Raw genomic sequence first — 23,983 nt, 5'->3', positions numbered from 1 at the left:
GAGAGAGGCGTGATGCGGGTAGAAAGGCCCGGTTCAGCAGTGCCACCTGTGGCGAGGGCGAACTGCTGAAAATCTACGCCGTCCGGTTAGCCTCCCTGTACAAGTCGGCCTATCCTCGCCATAGTGTGGACCGGAGGGAGCTTAGGCGGAAGCTCCTCAGAACTATTCCAAGCAAAGCTGCGAGTTGGCTGGAACAGTCTCTGGCCACCATTAATGTCTCTGCTGGCCGTCAGGCCACTTGGCAGGATGTTTTACACCTGTTGAGTGTTCTCGACGAGGCATCCCGTCAGCGAAGCCAGAAGGCAGAGGATTTGGCCATCAGTCGTGTGGGACAGTCATGGCACGGCTCGTATGCCGACAGGGTTGCCATGGCTGCCCCCAGCCGTTCACCTGGACCTGACAGAGCATATTTACGCACTCCTCCTTGACCTGTCCCCAAATCTGAACCTGTGGAAGTGCGCCTGCCACCATCGCACACCCCGGATAGATATCCTCAATTCCAGAGGAGGTACTGTGCATGGTGTCGAGAACCAGGGCACTTTATGGACGAGTGTCGCAGACGCCTCAACCTCTGCCTACTTTGTGGCTCGTCCAACCATCATGTGGCACAGTGTGGATGACAGGCGCCGGTTATAAGCAGATCACCTGTCCAGAACACAGCTAATGCCCGCAGCCCTGGGAGGGAGACTATCTCTGTCCAGACTCCTTCAAGGTGGAGAGCAGTACCTGTGAATGCTACTCCGACCCCGTCGTCCTATTCTGGATCAACCAGTAGCCGGGAGACCCGAAGTGGGAGCAAGTCCAGTGCTCCTTCTCGGACTGGGCAGAAGAAGAAGCAGAGGAGCAAGAAGGTAAAGCCCAGGAAGTCAAGAACTGAGGAGTATCATAGGGCTTTAAACACCAGGCCTTCGATGTAGAAGATGGGGCTACATCGAAGGAGGGTGTGAGTGCTAGGGTGCATGCTCCTAGTATTCCAGCGGCAGCCTCGGAAATCTCGATTTCCAAGGTTACCCCTCAACCTGAAAAAGTCATTGCACCTCCAATGGCTCTTTCAGGATTGGCCTGTGATAACCTGTCCTCGACACAGTCCAGAGCTTCTCCAACTGACTCCTCCAGGGAGGAAGCATAAACTGAGGCTGTAATGAAAACCCTTCGTAGGGTTAACCTGGCGCAGTTGGCTCCTGTACCACTCATGGTTGTCCCAGTGACCATGTCTGAGTTTCCATCGGGAGCATTGGATGCTCTCATTGACTCTGGAGCTGAGGTCAATCTCCTGTCATCGAGAGTAGTACAGGATTACCAGCTGCAGATGGTACCCAACACCATTGGTCTGAAGGGTTTAGGGCAAACAGGACCTAAGACCTTAGGTACTGTACTGTTGACCCCTATACTGCATGGAATGACATTTGCCCCAGGTGTATTCCATGTAGTGCCTTCAGGGACTATGGCCGAGCACGTAGTGCTTGGTTACCAATTCTTGAGAGCAAATGGGGTGGTAGTTGATGGAGCCCGAAATCGGCTGAGCGTTGGCAGTACTCCCCAAGAGCCTCTTTGGGAGTATTATGTCTCGATACGTGGAGCCTGTTGCCAGCAAGTGCTTTACGCACTTGAGGTCCACGCAGCCAATTCAATGAGTCTTACACGTGCGTCGCACACACCAGCTTACTTCCGCGCACAGCAGACCATCGGAGCTCGCGCGCGAGTGCCGATGCTATTGCGCGCGCCCGCCTACAGTCTACCGCGCATGTGCACCGACATTCCGCTGTGCGTGCGCGCGCCGACAGCCTTCTGCGTGTACGCGCGCCGACAGCCTTCTGCGCGTGCACGAACCGACAGCCTTCTGCGCGTGCGCGCGGCGACGGCCTTCCGCGCGTGCGCGCGGCGACGGCCTTCCGCGCGTGCGCGCGGTGACGGCCTTCCGCGCGTGCGCGCGGCGACGGCCTTCCGCGCGTGCGCGCGGCGACAGCCTTCCGCATGTGCGCCCGCCAATGGTATTCCACGCGTGGGCGCCAATGGTCTCCCGCGCGCACGTGCGCTAATTCTTTTGCGCTCCAATGATCTTGCACGCATGCAAACTTCCGCGCGCGCCAATGGTCGCCCTTGCGCAACCAGTCACACGTTTTGGCGCATTCTAGGGAGAATGCACAAAACTACACAGTGCCTTACTGTGCGCCACCGCTCTTCCGCACTTTCCTGCGCCCTCCTGCTCAGTTACAGTCTCAGATCCAACGCGCCAGCTCTTGCCAAAGAGTCAGGGCTAGTAGATCCAATGCACCAGCTCTTGTCTAAGAGCCAGCACTTGCCTGCTCTCCAGGCAAAAATTGAGCACCAGCATCATCCTGTGTGCCATCGCTCCAGTACTCTCCTACACACTCGCGCAATAGGCAGTAAAAAGGAATAAAACTTTTTACACAGGTCACCATTGCCCCATTTCTCCTCGAAGACACATAAACCTCATCACTGGGTAAGAGGAATAAGGCTTCACAGAAGGATTCAAGATCCCGAAGATTCCATCCTAGAAGGGGAATCGAAACGTGGAATCCTTGGTCCCTGTCTCTTCTGAAGTTTCTTTTTTCCTTGACAGACCACCGTCAGAAAACGGGAAAGCATTAACAGTCTGATCTCTAGATCACTGTTTGCTGATGGCTAGTTCACAGTTTACTGATCGCTAGGTCGCCGATCCCCAGATCGCCAATTGCTAGCTCAATGCTGATCTTTGACATCTAGTCCCTCAAATGACTAACGATCTCCAATTGCTAGCGTTTCCAATCACCGATTGCTAGTCAATAACCAGTCATCAGCTTGCTGATCACTAGATCACCGATGGGCAGCTCATCTTTCTTCAATCATTGAACTAAGCTCGCTGATCACTGACCAGCCCATTCTTCAGCTTGCTCATCTCTGACCAACCAGGGGGGACCATAATCAGCTTGCTGATCTCTAACTCACCATCGGCTTACAGACCACCGATTCTTCGGTCATCAGCAATTTGCCAGCAGTTCGTGACTAGAACTTACTAGTCAGCCTCTTCCTGTAGTTTCCTAGATCAGAAGGTATACAACATACTTCTTGCTACTGGCCGTTCGCCATCACACTAAAGTGATCGGCAAACGTTCGACAACCCTCATCAATGGCTTGTTGACGGGGAACTACTTGCGAGCCCTCTCCAACTGCACAGTAACCACGATACCCAATGGTTAACCATTGATTAACATTCGCCAGATTGATTCTATTCTAAGGAATAGCATCAATTCCATCAGGGTGCATGGTAAGGCTAAGCGTTGCCTTCCTTCTGTTAGTTGAAGGAATTCTCTCTCAGAGAAAAATTCTTACACTGGGTATTGCGTCTGATCCTTTACGACACGAGTCAAGACTCCAGTGTCGACAATCTTCCTTGCAAAAGGATCCACAAGGAGCTGTCCCTTTGGGTCGATGTCCACTCCATGTTGGAGTTCCAACAAAGGCTAAGACCTCAGGTCTTCATTTGCACACTGGACCTAAAGGACACTTACTCCCAGGTCCAAACCATCCATCTAGGAAGGTTGGAAGATTCCGTCTAGACAAACAAGAAACACCAGTTCAAGGCACTGTGCTTCGGTTTTTCCACTACACCCATCCTGATCTCACAGGATCGGCTTCTGTCTCCTCGGTCTCGGGACGATGTTCTGACCTTACCAGACTCAGTGGCAACCTTGCATTAACACCGGAACTTCTGAAGTCTTTTTACCAAGATCCAGTGATCAGGGTAAACCTACGGAAGTCTTCCCTACTTCCCTCCCAGAAGACTGGTGTATCTGGGAATGATTCTAGACACCAATCTCCACAAAACCTTCTCGAAACGAGAACAACTCCCATTCCAAGAGACTTGAGTTGGAAAAAGAAGAGAGGAGGGACCATAGTGCTGCACCACATGACCTCAGCCCTCTGGACAGAGCCCAGAAGTACCTTCACTTAAATCTCTTAAGAGATGAAGACCAACTTTCCGGTCCTTCATCAGCCTCATCGATTCCTAACAGACCTCTCAGTGATGTGATGGACGACACACCACACACCACATTGAGACTAACATCGACAAGCAAGAAGGAACTTGCTCGTAGCCTCTTCCCATCTAACAGTATAAACACTAAGATAGGCCAAAGTCCGTTCGGTACCACTATCAGCCCGCTTCATTCCAGACTGGAAGAACGAGCTTGCCGACAATCTGGGCACAGCGTCTCAGATAAGGTATACCGAATGGACTTTGGTTCGCCATGTAGCCGACAAAGTCCCGACTTTACGAGGTCCTCCAACTAGGGGTCTGTTCGCAACGCTCCTGAATCTCAGGCTGCCGTTGCTCACCAGCCCTAGACCCCAAGGCTCTCTGGCAACAACAGTGGGTACAACAATGACGTCTACGTCTCGCCCCTGTTTTATCTGGAGAAGGGCGCTCAAGAAGGCTAGAACATCGGTCAACCTCTAAAGGACTCTCCTACCTCTGCTATGGCATTATTCAGAATGGTTTCCAAACCTTTTGCAGCTCCTGATAGAGTCTCTAAGAGAACCCTCCCCACATCACAAACAACCCACTTCGACACCTACCACAAGCTATTGCTTTGCTATGATTGTATGCCTGGAGACTACCCAATACCTCTTTGCGAAAAGGTTGTCTAGATATCTGAGGAATTCCTCAGCCTCAGTCTACCAGGCAGTATAACATCTTGTGTGGTTGGTGTCATGTGAAAGTGTGTCTCTCCACTAGATACCTCGACTCCAGCAATAGCAGAATCCTTGAGTATATACAAGAGGAAAAGACCCCCTATTCAGTTCCGACAGGTAAAGATGATCACTCAACTGTGATCCTTCACCTTGAAACTGAAAGAAAGGGACACCCTCTCATCGATAGACTTTTCCTAACTCATACGGACTTACAACTAGCCTTTCCCCAGTCGGAATTGAGACCTTCCTCTCGGAACATGGTTCAAATCTCCGATCCCTAAAGGGACCTCCTTACATTCCACTTCACCAGGCAAAATATTTTCTTCTGATTTAAGAACACAATGTTCCTACACAATCGGACAGCAACCATACGAGTCAAGGAACTTCATGGTTTCTCTTTTGACATCACTCATTATATATAAGGGCGAAAGGCAATGTTCAGTTTCGTTCCTGAGTATGTCGCCAGACACAGTCTCCAGAGGTGATGGATCCTACACAAGTCTCGACTCGGTAACGGACGATCCAGATCATCCGTTACTGTACCCAGGGTAAGGTATGAGACTTTACCTAAAGAAAACGGCAACAGCCCGCCGGGTCCCTTCTCTTGTCATCAGCACTGGGGGAGACTAGAGGAGGATCACCGAAACATCATCTCGACATGACAACTCACAGTATCTGGGGCATAACTATGCCCCTGGTCCTTCTTAGCAGATTACTCCGTGACACAGGTTTTACAAGAAAGGATGTGAATGCTCCAGGTGACTTTCACAACCTTTCTCCTGCAAGACGTGACCCAAAGGAACTCGATACGATCTCTATCGGTCCGGTGGTGGCTGCACAACAGCTGGTTGTATACCTCAAGCTCCTTATTGGACAAGTAGCAGAAGGTCTGAGGGCACTGTTACCTGGTTTTAGTCTGCGTGAATGAAAAGATTTGACTGGCTCTTATTCTTTTCGTCATCCTACCCTCTCTTGGGGAAAGCAGCATCCTGGGTTCTCTGCATAGGCTGACCTCAAACCACTGCAGGTAAACCATGCTCCCTTGTGTACCTAGTATCAAGCTAATACTGTTGCGTCCCCATACCCTGGCGAGGTGGTATTGGGAAGTCTTGGTTACATCAGGTTTTTCCTACATAGACTTGGAATAACTTTACCTAGAAAGTCACACTTCTGCACGTCTCAACACACAGCTTGCGTAGGCTGCGGACCTTGCGTAGCAAGGTTTAGCGAGGGCAGGGACTCCTTATTTTTGAGTATTAATATACTCAGATATGAAGCCCCCGGGCAAAGCCAAAAGCCAGATTGGCAGGGATGTCCACCCTTCCTAATGGGTAAGTCACCCCTAATAAATAGCGTGGTTTGTATTCCAGTTACGGAACAAATGACAAATTCGTAGATAATTTGTATTTTTACTAACTATACAAACCTTAGCTATTTATACAAACTTGCCCGCCATCCCTATCCCCCTTGAAGTCCTATCTCCAAGCAAAGTGAATAAATCACAGGTGTGTGAACAGGAGTGGTAGCAAGCTACCACCCCCCACCCCCGCTAACTAGCGGTGTGGGTAGTTAACCTTCGCTAAATTTTATGGCTCATCATTTCAGCTCCGCCGAAAGTATAACCCCTAATAAATAGCTAAGGTCTGTATAGTTAGGAAAAATACAAATTATCTACGAATTTGTCATGTTAAAAGACAAAAATTAATGGCAGTCCAGAATAGGCAAGGAGGGAGAGAGGAAACAACCGCTCTAGATCCGAGCCAAAAGTAAAGTGACTAAATCACAAGTGTGTGAACGGGAGTGGTAGCAAGCTACCACCCCCCCCCACCCCAGCTGACTAGCGGTGTGTGTAGTTAACCCTCGCTAAATTTTAATGGCTCGTCATTTCAGCTCCGCCGAAAGTATAACCTCTAATAAATAGCGTGGTTTGTATTCCAGTTACGGAACAAATACAAATTACCTCCGAATTTTTCATTTGTTCCCATTCTAACAAACCTTCCGTTATTTATGTGGATGACTCACTCTTAGGTGGGTGGAAGTCCTAAGTCTGGTATGGACATTGGCCCAATTTTACCTATTACAGTACAGTATATCTCAATGATCTAGGGATAACTTCAACACCTCACTAAAATATACAAAGTGATAATACCGGCCTGTGCAATTCAGTGTAATGAGAGTTTGTTGTCTTGTACAAACACATTTAGTTTATATAGAGGAAAAACAAGGTGTTTCTCATTGCTTACCTAGCAGAAAGCAATGGGGATGTGGACAGTATATAAATCTATGACTTATACTAGGCTATACAAGGGAAGTGATAATTACCTGCAGAGGTTGAAGCCAGCTTGCAGAGGGACCCATGGTACTGTACCTCAAGGGAGGGAAGATGAAAAAAGGAAAGCTAGACACTCTCTCATACATACCAGTCTTAACCCAGATAACCAATGCCCTCAACCAACTGCTACTTGTCCATCAAGGAGTCTGAGGTATTCATAAACCACTTGTTGATTGATTGATTGATTTAAAGTTTCCAGGCATCCTGACATCTAACCACTTGTTGAGCAGCCACCACAGGACCGATAGTGAACGTATCGAGTCTCCTGTGGGTCAGGTCTTTTAAGTAATGGGCTGTGAAAGTAGTTTACCTCTTCCACACATACGCTTGTAGTATTTGCAACATGGAGGAGTTGCGTTTAAATGCCAAGGATGTATTAATTCCCCTGACATCATGGGCTCTTGGTCGGTGAACCGGAGGAGGATCAAGAGCCAAGGCTCTTTTGATCACCTGGTGGATCCAGGAGGAGATCGTTCTTAGTGATCCTCCTCTTTACTCTCCCTGAGCTAACAGAGGTGTTAATCGGGGCCGTGTTGCTGCAGTGCGTTTAAGATTGTATCTCAAACTCCTCACTGGGCATAGTAACAACTGATCTGAGTCCTTGGTTACACAACGGAGACTCTCAATCTGAAAAGGCCCAAATCTATGGTCCAGTACCCCCAGATTTTGAGTCTTAGCAAAAAACTCAGGGACAAAGCTGTGTCACTTCCCTCCATGCCCTTGAATGGGCAATGTCATATGAGAGGCCATGAAGTTCACTGACTCTCTTTGCAGAGGCTAAAGCGAGCAGGAATGCCGTCTTCAAAATGAGATTTCGGTCAGTTGCATGGCGTAATAGTTCATCCTTTTAAGGATCTCAGGACGCGAACCACGTTCCAAGGAGGAGGCCTAATCTCTGACTGAGGGCAAGTGATCTCATAACTCTGTATGAGTAAAGAAAGCACCAACGAGAAGGAAATGTCAACTCCTTTCAGCTTAAAGGCGAGGCTTAAGGCCGGGTGATAGACTTTCACCTCCGAGACAGAAATAAGCTTTCCCTCCAGAAAGTATACAAGGAACTCCGCTATTACTGGAATAGTGGCATCGAGTGGAGAGATATTCCTTCCACGACACCAACCACAGAAGACTCCATTTAGCATGGTAGACCGAGGCTGAGGACTTACGCAAGTATCTGGACATTCTTTCTGCAACTTGTCGTGGAAACTCCTTCTGAGAACGGAGAAGCTGGAAAGTCTCCAGGTGTGTAGTCGAAGCGACTGCACAGTTTTGTGAAAGATGTTCGCGTGTGGTTGTTTGAGTAGATCTGGTCATGGAGGAAGCTTTCGCGGTAGATCTACTAGAAGTTGCAGGAAGTCCGGAAAGCAATCTGCGTGATGCCATAGCGGAACTAGCTACAATGGTCATCATTAGATCTTTGGATGGTCTGGTCTTGTTTAGCAGTCTTCCTATCTGTGTTGCTTTGCTCAAATTTTCAGTGAGCTTATTCCTCTTGCCGGGAATAAATCGAGCTGATAGGGACACTGAATGTTCTTCTGACCACCTGAGGATCTTTACTGCAAGATGGCATAGAGGCTGTGAAAAGGTACCGCCCTGATTGTTTATGTAAGCCACTACTGTGGTGTTGTCGTTCATCAACACCACAGAGTGACCTGCCAGCAACTGTTGGAACTGATGAAGAGCTAGGTAAGCTGCTCTCATCTCTAGAAGATTTACGTGCTAATACCTTTCTATCTCTGGCCAAATGACAGAGATCGTATGGCGCAGAAGGTGAGCCCCCACCCTTCTTTTGCTGCATCTATGTAGAGCATCGAATCCGGAGGATGGACAAAAAGAATCTGGCCCCATCGAAGATTTTCGTCTGCCATCCAACAATTCAAGTTCGTCACCTGATCCTGAGTTATAGTGTCTGATGGATCGGAGTGTTGGTTCCACATGGACTTTAGCTGCCATTGCGGGGATATTATCCTGATGCGGCTGTTTGGAACTAGACGGATGAGAGAGGTTAGATGACCTAGCAGACTCAACCAACGAGAGGCCAGAAGGAGTTATTTTCTGAGGAAGGGTGCAGCCACTTCTCTCAGTCTGTGCACTCTTTTGTCTGATGGGAAGACTTTCTCTTGGACAGTGTCTATTACCATACCGAGGTATACCAGCCTTTGGGAAGGTTGCAGTAATGACTTCTTGTGATTTATCAGGATCCCCAGATCCTGACAAAACTTGAGAAGCATGTCTTGGTGACTAAGAAGGGTCGTTTCCAGGTCTGCCAGGATTAGCCAGTCATCCGGATATCTGAGGAGATGGATGCTGTTCTTGTGAGCCCAAGATGGCACTAAGGCAAACTCTCTGGTCAATACCTGAGGAGCTGTCGCGAGACCGAAGCATAGAACCTTGAACTGGTATAGCTTTTCCTCATGTATGAACCTTAATACTTCCTTGAAGATGGATGGATTAGGATCTGGAAGTATGCATCCTTCAGATCCAATGTGCACATGAAGTCCCTTGAATGAACCGCTTGAATGACCGTGTCTGCCATCTCCATTCTAAATCGAGTTTGTTGCACAAACTTGTTCAGAGGAGAGAGATCGATGACTGGTCTGCAGCCTCCAGCCGCCCTTTCTCACTAGAAAAATTAGACTGTGGAAGCCAGGGGACCTGTCCGCAACCTCTTGGAGAGCACTCTTCTGCAACATGGTCTGGATCGGCACTGAGGGCCCGCTCCTTTGCGGATCCCTTCGCATAGAAGCTTAGATGCACTGGATCCCTAGTCAAGAGGAGGGAGAGATTGAATGAAAGGGACGCGATACCCTAGAGCGATCACTTTGGCCATCCAGGGTTCTGCTCCGTGAAGCTTCCACCTCTGCCAGAGGCGCTGCAGGCATCTTCCCACAGGTGGTAGATGAAGAGGAATGCCATTCCTAGTGGGAGTGACCACCTCGGCCACTTCCCTTTCCTCCCTTCTTACCTCTGACGGACTTGGTCCCTTTCTGGCCTTTGGATGGAAAGGGCAGCTTAGACACCTTTGTAAGTACTGAGGACATAGAAGCTGAAAAGTGAGAAGAAGGTGCTTGCTGATTACGAGAGGACTGGGAAGGTCTCCCATAGGGCCTTGATGTCATGGCCCTATGGAGGAGAAAATCATTTGATAATTCCTCCATCGTTCAGTAGCCCTCTCTTTCTCCTCTGGGACAAAGAGAGAAGAACCCTCAAGAGTGGAGTTCCGCAACCGAGAGACAACTACCTTCGGCACTTGTCTGTGGAATTTCCTGATGACGGTATCCCTTCTTCCGAATGTAGCATTTGCCCACAAGTTGACGACGTGGTGAGACAGGAACTCAAGAGTTCGGGTACCCAACAACAGGAAAGACTCCAGTCTCCCTGGCCGATTCCTTCAAAAGATCGTGGGAGTGACCATCAAGTCCAAGGATCCTAGCTACAAAGCCGCCTGCAAGGTATACTTTGCGCCTCTCTCTATGTTAAGAAGCCCAACTGCTGAGAGGAAGGCCCTCAGAGAGGAGAGGGTTTGAGTTGGATGACCCTTCATTAGGGACTCTACTGAAGGGTCGAGGGACATAGTGGAATGAGGTTCCCCTTCAATCTCATGGTACTTCCTTTGTAAAACAAAAGGAAGTGGAAGAGACCAGAAGGAGGAATCTGCCCTCAAGGAACTAAATGTTCCGGCTATTTGAGCGATAGCCTTCCTTTTGCGGCTGTCAAACCTTTAGACCAGTGCATAGCTGCACTGGTCCTGGAGGGCTTCTGGGTCTCGAATATTTTTTCGAGAACCATGTCCTTACCCTCTTGGGTGGTGGAGCCAGGAGTAGACAGCATATTAATGGCCCTTATACAAGAGAGGACCTGCCAAAAGGTTTGCTCCAACTCACGTCTCTCTTGCTCAGAGTGGAAGTTCGGACTAGCCGCCTTTGGAAGATTCTCATCATCGGAATCCAAGGGGTTGTCAACCTCCAGGCTCACGTTCAGATCCTAGAGTAGGTCAGGGTCGTCAACAGTGTCGCTTGAGGGACCCGCCAAAGGGGACCTTCTCTGTGCCTCAGCCATACAAGCTTCCCTTCCGCAGCGTTCTTGGGTTTTGTCTTGGTGTCTTTCGACTCCCTATGCACAGGACGTTCCTCAGCGGTCTTAGGAGGGGGAACTTGCTAGGTTTTCCAGGCACAAGATGTAGCTTTGGCAGCGGGAGCTGAAGGCTCTTGCCTGGAGGAGGTTAGGAAATTGAATGCTGGTCTGAAGGCACTACCTTAATTTCTTAAGGATTGAAGGGATGGACAGCTATTTCTCTGGGCGAGCCTATGTTGTGAAAAAATTAAAACAATAACTTAAAGAAAAATACAAATTATCTATTATATTTGGAAATTTTTTATTATCTATTTTGAAGGTTATTTTTGTATATTTTGGTCCTTCAACCTTGTCTCATTATATTACTGTATTTTTTTTTTTTCAGCACACCCTACTCCCTGTAGGGCTTGAAGAGGCTAAGTAGAATTGCAGTCATCCCGAGAACAGTTGGTGTATGACCACACTTCTGTTCTTCAGTTGTCTCTCAAGGTATTCTCAGTCTCCCCACTGCATACCAAGACCACTGTTATAAAGGTGACTGACCCTGAACCTGATTGTGGAGTGTTCTCCAGGAATGCTCTTTTGTCCTTTAGTCAGATGTCCAAGATCCAAGGAGATCATCGGCAGATGCAATCTGTCATCAAGATGATCTACTCTGGGGTTCCTGCATCTCGAGTTCCACCCTCCTATCTACCCTATAGGAGATGTTGGTCTGACCTGGAAGTACACCAGGGTTTGCTAGTAAAGTGGGACCCAGACAGCTCAGTAGTCCCAGTAGTCACCTTTAATGTTCTGATAGACCTAGTTGCCGAGACACAACTCCAGAATGCTCTCTGGGGAATCAGGAAAATGATTGCAATGCTCCGTTGACTCGTTTGGCACAAATCTTTGATTAGTGTAATCAGGGATATGTGCCGGACATGTTGGGAATTTCAGACTTGTGAGGTTTCAAGGGAGGTGGTCGCCGCACCAACCTTGAAAATAGTGACCTCTTCTCATTTTGAATTGGTTGCTATGGACCTTTTGAGTCTCCCAACAACCGGTACTTGTTTTATTGAGTGTCTGATGGTAATTGCCCATTATTCCAAATGGGTGTTGGCAGTACCCATAAGGAATAAGAAGAGCAGTATGATATACCAGGCGCTTGAAGACCGAGTTTTTCCTGTTATTCCTCGTGTTCCAGTTCGGATACTGACTGATAACGGCCCAAGTTTATTTCTCAGGAATTTACTGAGTTGTTGGAGCGGTACAATGTTGTACACGTGAAAACAACTCCGAATAAACCCTCAAGTTATGGTGCAGTAGAGCAGGTGAACCGTACCATTGGTGAGTTACTGAGGGTGATTTCTGAGGAATCTCGGATATGGAACTAGTACTTATCCCGGGCAATCCTCAGCTACTACCTTCCCTCTACACTGAGATTGGCTGTACTCCAGCTGAGAACATACTGAAGGGTGCTCACGATGTTGATAGTATCCCATTGCTGTCAGCAGAAACGAGAGACCCATGGGCTGAAGGACATCCTCGGTACAAACCGTTTAAGGAGGGTTGTCTGGTTCTTAAGAAGGTGCACCTGATGGGACACCTTCTGACGAACAAGCTCATCCCTAGGTTTGAGGGGGTATTCCGTGTTACTAAGGTACACGAGAATAAGGTCACCTATGAGCTGCAGAGACTACCTGATGGTGAACTAGTAAGAGCTTACCATATCCAGTTAAAGGCCTGGATTGAACCTCTAGTTTATCTTAGGAGCCACTTTCTCTGGTATCTGAAGGGTCCTGATCCTGTAACAGACACTCATGGATGATAGTCCAACTTCCTCTAAAGTCTCTCAGAGTTCTGGTTCTAGTAGGTGATGGCGACCCCTATGGGGTGGCTGCAGTAGTCGCATCATACCTTTTGTCCCGAGATTGTAACAAGTCCCGACGACAAGAGGAAAATTCACCGTCCTACTAGAGCTATTGCCTAAGCCCATTCTTAAGGCAGCTAGGACTTATGAGAGGAAAAGAGCACTGGATGCCTGGTTATATCCTCCAGAAAATTTTGATGAGACTCCTGTATTAAAGCCTGAACCCTTTTGAGACCATTTGGTCCTCCAACTGTGGGAGAACAGCCCCACTGAAATGTGTGAAATGCCAATTTTGTCTCCTGAATCGGTGGTTCACACTCCTGTGCCTGAATTTCTAATGCCCCAATTCTTAGCTGCTTCTTTCCGAGAAGAAGGTGTCGTTTATCTTCCAGGGAGTTGGGAATTCTAGGAAGTTTCCAGGATTCCATTATTGGAACTACTTTCTGTTGGCTCCATCAGTTCCCGTCCAGATTGGTGAAAACCTGCTAGTTTAGAAAGCCCTGTTTCTGACTTGGCAGTGTCTATTTATCCTGATTATGACTTTCTCGGCTTTTTGCCACCCGATTGTGATGACCGACTGTCGCCTGAAAATCCCACCTCTAGTGGATTTAGTCCCCCATGGACTAGGTCAAAAGGTCCTGTTCCTGACCTACCTTTAGTTCAGCCCCGAGTCCTGGACTGGAGGCCTTGTCTCACTGACCAGACGAATACTACAGAGAGGGGCCTATACTCCATTTCTGAGCCACCTCAGAATTCAAACCCTTTCCGACATTCTGATGGTAGATTAAGACTCTGGTCAGAGCTCGAGGCTGAAATGGCAGTCAGTTGCATCTAACCTGAACGCTACAACACTGTTTGGGTCACCCGAAACACAACTTTGCCCCTGAGTCATCGCCTGATTTTTCGGGATTTTGATTGTCCTCTTCTGAGTCAACGGATTCTGTCTCTGGTTTACCTCGGATAATGTCGATAACCAGCATACACCAACAGTTATGCGAGGTTATCGATCGATTAAAGACACCCAGCTTGTAACTGGAGTCGCCGGCTTAGCCTGTCTGGTGCTGCGAGAAATTAACATGGCTCGCCAGCAGATTGCTGAATCCCGGCGCATGTCCCGAAAAAGAATTTTGAGACTGAGAAGAACTATAAATCTCCCAATGAATTAATCTTTGAACCATTTTTTTATAGCAATTTTTTATAGTTATTACCCTTTATTTTATTAGTCCTGTTTTGATTCCCACATTGGGGTAGTTAAAAGGCTGTAGAATGGGACACGTTATGTGAGAAAATCTTTATTTATTCACAGTTTGTGAAAATGTTGCATTAATTGTTGTACTGTAAATTAACCTTGACCATGACAGTTATATTAGATTTAGTAAATTTTTATTATCCTGTAAAACCTGTAGTCCAGAGTCAATAAGTTTTGTACATACATACATATACCAAGGCCCTTCCCCCAATTTTGGGGGGTAGCCGACATCAAACAAAGGAAACAGAAAAGGGGACCTCTCCTCTCTATGCTCTTCCCAGCCTGATAAGGGACTCAACCGAGTTCGGCTGGTACTGCTAGGGGTGCCACAGCCCACCCTTCCCCGTTATCCACCACAGATGAAGCTTCATAACACTGAATCCCCTACTGCTGCTACCTCCGCGGTCATCCAAGGCACTGGAGGAAGCAGCAGGGCCTACCGGAACTGCGTCACAATTGCTCACCATTCATTCCTATTTCTAGCACGCTCTCTTGCCTCTAACACATCTATCCTCCTATCACCCAGAGCTTCCTTCACTCCATCCATCCACCCAAACCTTGGCCTTCCTCTTGTACTTCTCCCATCAACTCTTGCATTCATCACCTTCTTTAGCAGACAGCCATTTTCCATTCTCTCAACATGGCCAAACCACCTCAACACATTCATATCCACTCTAGCTGCTAACTCTTTTCTTACACCCGTTCTCACCCTCATTACTTCGTTCCTAACCTTATCTACTCGAAATACACCTGCCATACTCCTTAGACATTTCATCTCAAACACATTCAATTTCTGTCTCTCCGTCACTTTCATTCCCCACAACTCCGATCCATACATCACAGTTGGTACAATCACTTTCCCATACAAAACACTCTTTATATTCATGCCCAACCCTCTATTTTTTACTACACCCTTAACTGCCCCCGACACTTTGCATCCTTCATTTACTCTCTGACGTACATCTGCTGCCACTCCACCATTTGGTGCAACAACAGACCCCAAGTATTTAAACTGATCCACCTCCTCTAGTAATTCTCCATTCAACATGACATTCAACCTCGCACCACCTTCCCTTCTCGTGCATCTCATAGCCTTACTATTACCCACATTAACTCTCAACTTCCTTCTCTCACACACCCTTCCAAATTCTGTCACTAATCGACCAAGCTTCTCTTCCGCATCTGCAACCAGTACAGTATCATCCGCATATATCAACTGATTTACCTCCCATTCATGGTCGTTCTCGTCTACCAGTTTCAATCCTCGTCCAAGCACTCGAGCATTCACCTTTCTCACCACTCCATCAACATACACAAGTTAAACAACCACGGCGACATCACACATCCCTGTCTCAGCCCCACTCTCACTGGAAACCAATCGCTCACTTCATTTCCTATCCTAACACATGCTTTACTACGACTACCTTTGTAGAAACTATTCACTGCTTGCAACAACCTTCCACCAACTCCATATAACCTCATCACATTCCACATTGCTTGCCTATCAACTCTATCATACGCTTTCTCCAGATCCATAAACGCAACATTCACCTCCTTACCTTTTGCTAAATATTTCTCGCATATCTGCCTAACTGTAAAAATCTGATTCATACATCCCCTACCTCTTCTAAAACCACCCTGTACTTCTAAGATTGCATTCTCTGTTTTATCCTTAATCCTACTAATAAGTACTCTACCATACACTTATCCAACCACTCTCAACAAACTAATACCCCTTGAATTACAACACTCATGCACATCTCCCTTACCCTTATATAGTGGTACAATACACGCACAAACCCAATGTACTGGTACCATTGACAACACAAAACACATATCAAACAATCTCACCAACCATTCAAGTACAGTCACACCCCCTTCCTTCAACATCTCAGCTCTCACACCATCCATACCAGATACTTTTCCTACTCTCGTTTCATCTAGTGCTCTCCTCACTTCCTCTCTTGTAATCTCTCTCTCATTCTCATCTCCCATCACCGGCACCTCAACACCTACAACAGCAATTATATCTGCCTCCCTATTATCCTCAACATTCAGTAAAATTTCAAAATATTCCACCCACCTTTTCCTTGCCTCCTCTCCTTTTAACAACCTTCCATTTCCATCTTTCACTGTCTCTTCAATTCTTGAACCAGCCTTCCTTACTCTCTTCACTTCTTTCCAAAACATTCCAAAAGTTTTGTATTCTTTTAAATTGATTTTGGGCATCAATTGCTTTTTTCTGGATAGTTTCATGATGGTGTATACCTGTAATACTGAAATGTTTCCTGTAAATAGAGTAATTTATTATATTGTATAGTTATTGAAACATTGTTCAAGGGTTGGATGATAATCTAATTTTCAGTTGCAAAGTACTCTATCTCCATTGCGTTTCCTGGTTTATAATCTATTCCTATCATATTTTTATTATGAAACTGTTAAATAATGTACCTAATGTAATATACATAATTTGATAAAAGCTGAAGGGATAGATGATGAATTAAATCTTTTTTAGTTGATCATCCTACCTTTTAATGAATTTATTTGTGTAAGGTAAAAGTTATTCACTTGAATGTATGAAGTAGGTGTAGGGCGCTGTTGCTAGTTCTGAGACAATGTTGAGTGGAGCAAAGATCTAGTGGGGGGAATGTGAAAAAAAAAATCAGAATAATAAGTTTAAGAAAAATACAAATTATTTTTTATATTTGGAATTTTTTTATTATCTTATTAGAATGTTTTTTTTTTTTGTATATTTTGGCCCAACCTTGTCTCGTTATATTTTTTCTTTGCAGCATGGCCTACTCCCTGTAGGGCTTGAAGAGGCTAACTAGAATTGCAGTCACACAGTAGAGGTATTGCCATGAATATGCTACTGCATTGTGATGTAACTGAACTTGGGAGCAAAAACATTGTCCTAGGGTGGATGATGTCAGCGTGAGGTGGTGTTACACCTCTCATCTTTCTCTTCTGTCTCTTGGTCATGGTTTCCCTTGCCTTCACCGAGATAAAGTGTAGGTTGGCCATGTACGAGTCAGAAGAACAAGGACCCTCGGCACACGATCGGGATGAAGTTGATCTGCGTGCCTTGTCTGACGTTGATCTCTTTCTAGGGTCTAGACTCCCAACTGATGAACTTGACAACGATTCCAAAGGAATCCTAGGGGTCACTCTGACTGGAGCAGTCAAGGATTGTGGTGGTGGAGGAACCACACCAAGAGACTTCTGTAGCATGGAGAGAAAAGTGCTCACCGATGCTGGAAGCTCAGAACCTCTAGATAAGTCATAGGCTTCCCTTGAAGGTCCAGGGGAAGGACTTCCCCTGGGGGGGGGATCTCTAGAAGGAGCCTTAGTTGACGCAGGGGTTGAGTCTCTGTGGCAGAGGAACATGTTCCTTCGATGGACAAGAAGGATGGTCTGGGCTAATAGGAACATTATGAGGCTCCATGAAACCCTCTGGAAAGGGTATTGGCCTGACGCTGGATGTGGTAGAAGCTGGAGGTGGAGGTGGAGGTGTTGGTACTGCACTTGCTTGCGGTTCCGACACATCTGCTCATGAATTGCTCGCGGAAATCGTTGATTTCTCACAAAATGGCGAGTTTCACGCGTCAACGGGCGCGATTCATGAGCAGAAGTGCTCGCAACAGGAGCCACACTAGACGAGAAAGGTCTAATGCCTTCCTGCTGACGTAAAGAAGCTCCTACATCCGACAAAGTCAGCAGAGAGGGCCTTTGATTAGGGACAACTCTGCGTGTTAAAGAACGCGTGACAGCGAGATGTGTTTCCAAGCGTCGCATAGGCGAATGCTTTGCTAATACTCCCCAGGCGGTGAACGGCACTGGAGGTTTAGCTAGGCGCCTGTCTGAGGGACGGTCAGTCTCATTATCAGGTTTGATTCGAGGTTATTTATGTGAAGGTCGGTTTGAGGGGCTATGCGCTGATGGGCTGCGTGAAAGCTTACCTCTACCTCTAGATGAGGAACGTCTAGACCTTGATGGTGAACTCGCGGTTCGCGATAGTGAATGACCTCTTCGTCAACGGGAGCGTCTAGCTCTCGTTCGAGAATGGCAGACGCGTCGTAAATGCCTAGCTTGCGAACGTGAGCAGCGGCCTTGCGAACAACATCGTTCTCGTGAACGGTGCCCTCCCGCGCCTGAACGCCACCCTCGTGAACAGGAGTGTCGTCTTCGCGAGCGCCGTCCTCGTGATCCAGACGGTGGAGCTTTAGAACGCAAGCGTCTGGACCTAGGTCGAGACTGTGCTCGTGATTGTGCATAGTGCAATTGCGAGACTTCTCCTCGTGAAGAGGAACGCCTCCGAGGAGAGCGTTGAGACATGAGGTCTTGTGAGCGTGAAGCTCTAGAGCAAGAACGCCTTCCAGTAGAAGAGTGTTCGGATCGTGATGACCTACGATCCTTCTGATCTTACGATCGTCGTGAACGGCGATTGGGGAAGAGTGTCCAGAAGGGCTCATTCTTTTTGCGCTGGTGGTGGTAGGAGCACTGGTCCCCTGCAGATCATCACCTGCAACCGACAGGTTCCTGTAGGAAGAAACGGAAGGTTGGTGGTTACAGGACGATGAGGTCCCAGGATGGCGAGTGGGGTCGTCGTTAGCAGGAAACTGTTGGAGAGGCGAACACAAGTGATCACTTCCTTCGCGCATGGAAGGTCCAGGAGAAGGCGACAGATGACCTTTGCACAATTCCAGAGCGTGAGATGTTGACAGCTTTTCTCCTTCCTAGCACCGCGCTGAAAGACTCAGAAGTTCTTCCTTCGAAGGGGGTCCCGAAATCCCTAAGGTTGGCCACACATGCAGAACATCTGAAAGGGAGAATGGCTACCCATTGGCTGGAGGTGAAGTTGCTCCTCAAGGAGAAGCAGCTACCGCCCTACCCAATACCCTGGGGTTGCCAAGGGATTAGTCGGTCTGAGCTCCTACTCCATCATCCCTCTTGCTTTCCTCCCCCCTGAGGGAGAAAGATCATGCTTAGCCTTGTTCTCCCTACGTCGTCCAAATTTCTCCCATTGGGAGACAGGCCACTCCCTAAACTTTGCGCAGGGCGAACCCTGCTTGCAGTGATGCCCTCTGCACGTAGGACATAAAGACTGTGTGTCTGTTTCCAATGATGACATGAAGGTACAGAACGCGGCACCCTCGCGCGCTGGACAGGTTCGCATGAAGGCAATCATAGAGAAAACACACACACCTGAAAAGAAAAAGACGATCAAAAAGTCCATTGACAGTCTTGGGAGAGAGAGGACACGTCTAATTTCTACCAAGCCAAAAGAAAAAGTGATGTACCTCACAGCTTTGAGAGTATATATAGAGGTGGCTGGGAACCCCCCACCCACCCCCAGCCTACCTGCTCAAGCTGTTAGGCAGGGTTGCAACCTCGCACTTTAAGCATAATGGCTACCTTCCAGCTTCGCCAAAAGATAATCCAAACACGTAACGGAAGGTTTGTTAGTATGTGAACAAATTAAATAACAAAAAGTTAAAAAAGAAAGAGCAACATGAAAAAGACAAAAAAATGCTCCAAGACCAGAATAACAACTTGGAATGCTTTTCTATAAAACCAAAAGCTTTTAAAATATTTAGAGTATAAATATTACCAACATCCTAGCAAGAAAATATGAACATTTGGGTGAGACACATCTATATGCCAAACCACTTCCCCCAATTTTGGGAGGTAGCCGACCTCAAACAAAATGAAACAAGTGAGACACATAAAGACAATATATCTTACCACACCAAGAACCTGCAACATTTACTGCCCACCATTCAAAAATTTTGGGTAGAATAATAAGGGCACATCTTGGCGGAGCAGGATTGCTCAGAGCCGTAGCAAGGAGAACAGATTCTTGGTAAAGCTCATTGTATGATACAAATGACACGGTAGACCCATCAGTAAAATGCAGGGCTGCTTTATCAGGCTGAAAAAGTAAAGAATTTACTCAGATATCTGGTTTCAAGAAAATCGTAAAGAATAGACAGGACCAACAATGTAATATATATACAAAGATGAAGCAAATAAATGAATTTTTGAAAATTAGATTAATGGGACTGAAGATTAAATTCATGGTTAATTTGTAAATAAAAAAAAGGTTCATAACAATATTGAGTTTAATGTCTAGAGTAAAATGATTAAGGCAGACATGTTTATGAAAAAAAAATAGAATCAGTATCACTGACACTTCAAATGAATATCTATAAATGTTATTAAATGCAGTTGGGCTTAAAACAACTCAGAAATAAGATATAAGATATAAAAAATACACAAATTGAGACAAATTACACTAAGAATAAAGAAAAACATGTTATTATAAACTTACTTTGAGTACCAGAATCTACTAAAAACGTGGAATTGATAAAACTAACTATTGATGAAAATAGTGGTTCGGTTAAAGCAAGACTCACATAGAGTGGGTCCTGTGTAAAACGGGGGATATTGTAACTCGATGGTGAAATTATGAATTAATTTAATTGTGATTTCTATGCAATTTATGCAACACTCCTTAAACCGAAAATATTGCTGTTAATAAAATCTAAACCTTTACAAAAAAAGAAAGAAAAAAAATAACATCCCTCTATACGGACTTACATCATAGGTCTATGATGTGCAATAAGTCTGTTTAGAAAGGGTTTTCTATTTTTTTCGTAAAAGTTTAGATTGTAGTGTATTGTGTAAAATATGTAGTTTGTACAAATGCTAAATAAATCAGTGATATCACTCACATATGTATATGTGTGTGTTCCAACATCTCGACTGACGTCTCTCTCTTATCCCTTTTTTTGGGCTCAGGCCATGTCGTCCTGATGGAAGTTCCTTTTTAGTAGCTTCCTAGGTTATATTTAGCTACAGTGATATATCCCAGAGAATTTTACTAAAGGTATCCAGAATTCTAACTCCTGGCGCGAATATCCCTTGTATTGTCTTTAGGGATATCGCATAAGATCAGAGGACGTATTATTGACACTCCACATAGCTATCTACACCCCTAATAGCGTCTACGCTTCGAGAGGGGAAAGTGGCAAGAATTGTAGGAGGGCTGTTATTAAGGCAACGCTCCTACTCGTACTCTTATTGACCGCCAGCACAACGCCGTGTGGCGCCATCATGTCATTCTTTCTCATGTAGCGTACCTAACTCGGTGTTATTCCTTGTGCCTCTCGCTATTTTGGATTGTACTTATCGCTATGTTGCCTTCACCAGCCTCATCTGCCTCTGGAAAGTTGAGTATTATCTTTAAATTGTATAAATGTAAGCTCTTGCCAGTTTTATCCTCGATTTAGTTCTTGGACATGGTCGTTCATTTGCATGTGCATTTAGTTAGCCAGAACGATATTCCCGGCATATTTCGCTTTAATAAATTTAGCTATTTAGCAATTTAGCTAAGAATTCTTTATATTATGCCGATTGTTTCGTGGATTTGGCAATTTATTTACCGAGCCTCACGAGTGCTACGCTTCCTAGCCTAGGCACCTACACACTTCATGCATGATATAACCTTCCTGGTAAAGTTTTATTAAAGCTCAGGCAATATTTTATACATTTAAGATATTACTGAATAAATTTTCCTCTTCCAAGAAAGTATACGAGAGTTTCGGTGACCGATTCTCACCGCGCCTAGGCTACTAGCCTAGGGGCTTTAGTATACTTTCATACATGTCCCCAATTGCCCTTGTATCGTCTTTTAAGTGGAGACCGACACCTCCTATGCCTTTTAAGTCGATACCTATCTCCCTGTGAGATTTAAGAGCAATTCCTCTTCCCTCTGACTAGCATAGGCTAACCCCAGTCAGGTTTACCGTGAATTTTATTCAAGTAAATCTAGACTAGGGTGTTTCCGTTCATTTCCCTCAACCGCAGAGGTCGGTTTTGAGTTTAGGACGGGACATCAGAGTATTTGTCTGTGATCGGTGGCCGTCTGGCTTGGAGAATTGAATTCCTAAGTCAGGTTAGGCTACCAATGCAGGAGGCTAGACCTCCCTAGGCCCCACCTGAAGGCATTATATGATAATGCCTCCTCCCTGTGGCCTAGCAGACAGTCCTGTGCCGGCAGATCCTAAAGCCGAAGAATTGAATTCTTCCCTTGCTTAAGGTCTCCGACACTAGATTCTGTTGCTATCCACTGAGGCAGCGGCCTGGGTGCCACCATCTCATCCTAACAGACTACCCCAGTCTAGGGAATTGAATTCCCTGGCCCCTAAGGTTGTCTTTACTCTGGATCAGAATCTTTTAGGTTAGGTAGGACCTACCAGGTACTAAATCACCTACAGGACCCTTACCCCTCCCCTGCTGTCCTTTGGTGTTGGCCTAGCCTTCACACATCTTGGCCATCATTCTACAATCGACCCTGCGGGTAGATTGTGGGATTGGCTCGGGTTCTCTGTCGGTCGTCGACTGAGTCGGCTGCCGGCAGAGATTCCCCTAACCTATCGAGTGTTCTTCAGTCCTCCCTTGGACTGCCTTCCATAGTCCCACCAGCTGGTACTGACAGGGCTATGGTTGGATGGAAGCCCGAATATAATTCCCCTTCCATATGAACCCTCATTCTGGATGGCAGTCTGCAAGGCTGAGCCTTTGCTTTCCCCTCCCATCCATGCTTTCTCTCTCTCTTACCATCTACCCTGGGCCAGCTGCCAGCGTCCTAGAGCCGCAGGCAGCCGACATGGACTGCGGTCCGCCGTCAGGTTGCTCTGGCGCCGCTTGCTATGGATTACCGTTGACCGGTGACCCAACGACAGCCGGCACACACCAGCCGGCTGCCGGCAACTATGCTGACTGCCAACAGCTGGTCGACCAATTGTCTGAAGACATATTCTTTCGCCGGCCACCGGCGGGTCCGCCATCATAGGCGAACCCCCGGCGGCTGGCAGCAGGGCGGCTGCTGGCGGCCTGCCGCCCATTACCTACTGAAGGCAGTGTACCTTCAAAAAGCCCAGGGTAATTCCGGCGTATGCCGGCAGGCACTACAGTATTGGCCTTGGAGTGGTCAGTAGTCACTGCGATATTGATTATCCTGCACTAAATATACCACTGTGCGGTCTGTGCTGTAGCCCATACATATTTCCAACCTACAAGGTGCTTCATGGGCAGCCTATTGTGAGACCACCAGACCAAGAGAGCGATTCTCTCTTGTTAAGAAAGCGATCAATGATCACTTTATTCAATCCCCAATATTGAACTTTTGAAGACGGTGTTGAGTTACACTTTATATCCAAAGGATAAGTTGTCTTCTCCTAATAATTCTACTTTAGAATATAGAGTTCAATATTGAAGGAGGTCATAGCAATTGGCTTGACAGGAAACACATGTGTGTGTCTTTCCTCTTTCCCTTCTAGCTTACCTATCCTAAGCTAAAATATAAATAGCATTGTATGATGAAATTATGAGATATTTCACCGAATACTCATCCGCCTTTCCTCTCTTTACAGGAGGAGCATCCAAGTACGGGAACCATTTCTGCAAGGTCCGCACCAGGAGCTTCTGCGGCCATGACATGTGCAGAACCCACGCGTGCTGCGCGACAACGAAGGGCTCTCTTAAGTATTGGGACCCCAAGGTATGTGACGTTTGTTCCAATCTGGTTACTGAAGCTTTTGATGATCAGAAGTCTACTGAGTCAAGGGATGCAGGAAGAGAGACGCTGCGGAAATGGGTCGGGGGTTTTCAGAAGAACACCACTGGCCCATACCTTCCTAATGAAAGGATGAGGGCTTGTTTGTTCCCTAGAGCATCTTCGGATGCAGTTATCCCTCAAGCTCAGCCTGAGATCCCCCTCGTC

At 46.7% G+C, this 23,983-nt stretch overlaps 1 protein-coding gene across 1 annotated transcript in view; it reads right to left on the bottom strand.

Moving 5' to 3' along the window:
* LOC137627623 (acyl-coenzyme A synthetase ACSM3, mitochondrial-like) overlaps positions 1 to 23,983 on the bottom strand; it is a 247,538-nt gene that overhangs the window by 116,225 nt on the left and 107,330 nt on the right. The window contains exon 4 of the mRNA XM_068358720.1: positions 19,942 to 20,128. Within this exon, the coding sequence (XP_068214821.1) occupies positions 19,942 to 20,128 (187 nt within the window). The remainder of the gene's footprint in view (positions 1 to 19,941; positions 20,129 to 23,983) is intronic.

The sequence above is a fragment of the Palaemon carinicauda genome, chromosome 35 (assembly GCF_036898095.1).
Source record: "Palaemon carinicauda isolate YSFRI2023 chromosome 35, ASM3689809v2, whole genome shotgun sequence".
Taxonomy (NCBI): Eukaryota; Metazoa; Arthropoda; class Malacostraca; order Decapoda; family Palaemonidae; genus Palaemon; species Palaemon carinicauda.
This window is presented reverse-complemented; position numbering and strand designations above follow the sequence as displayed.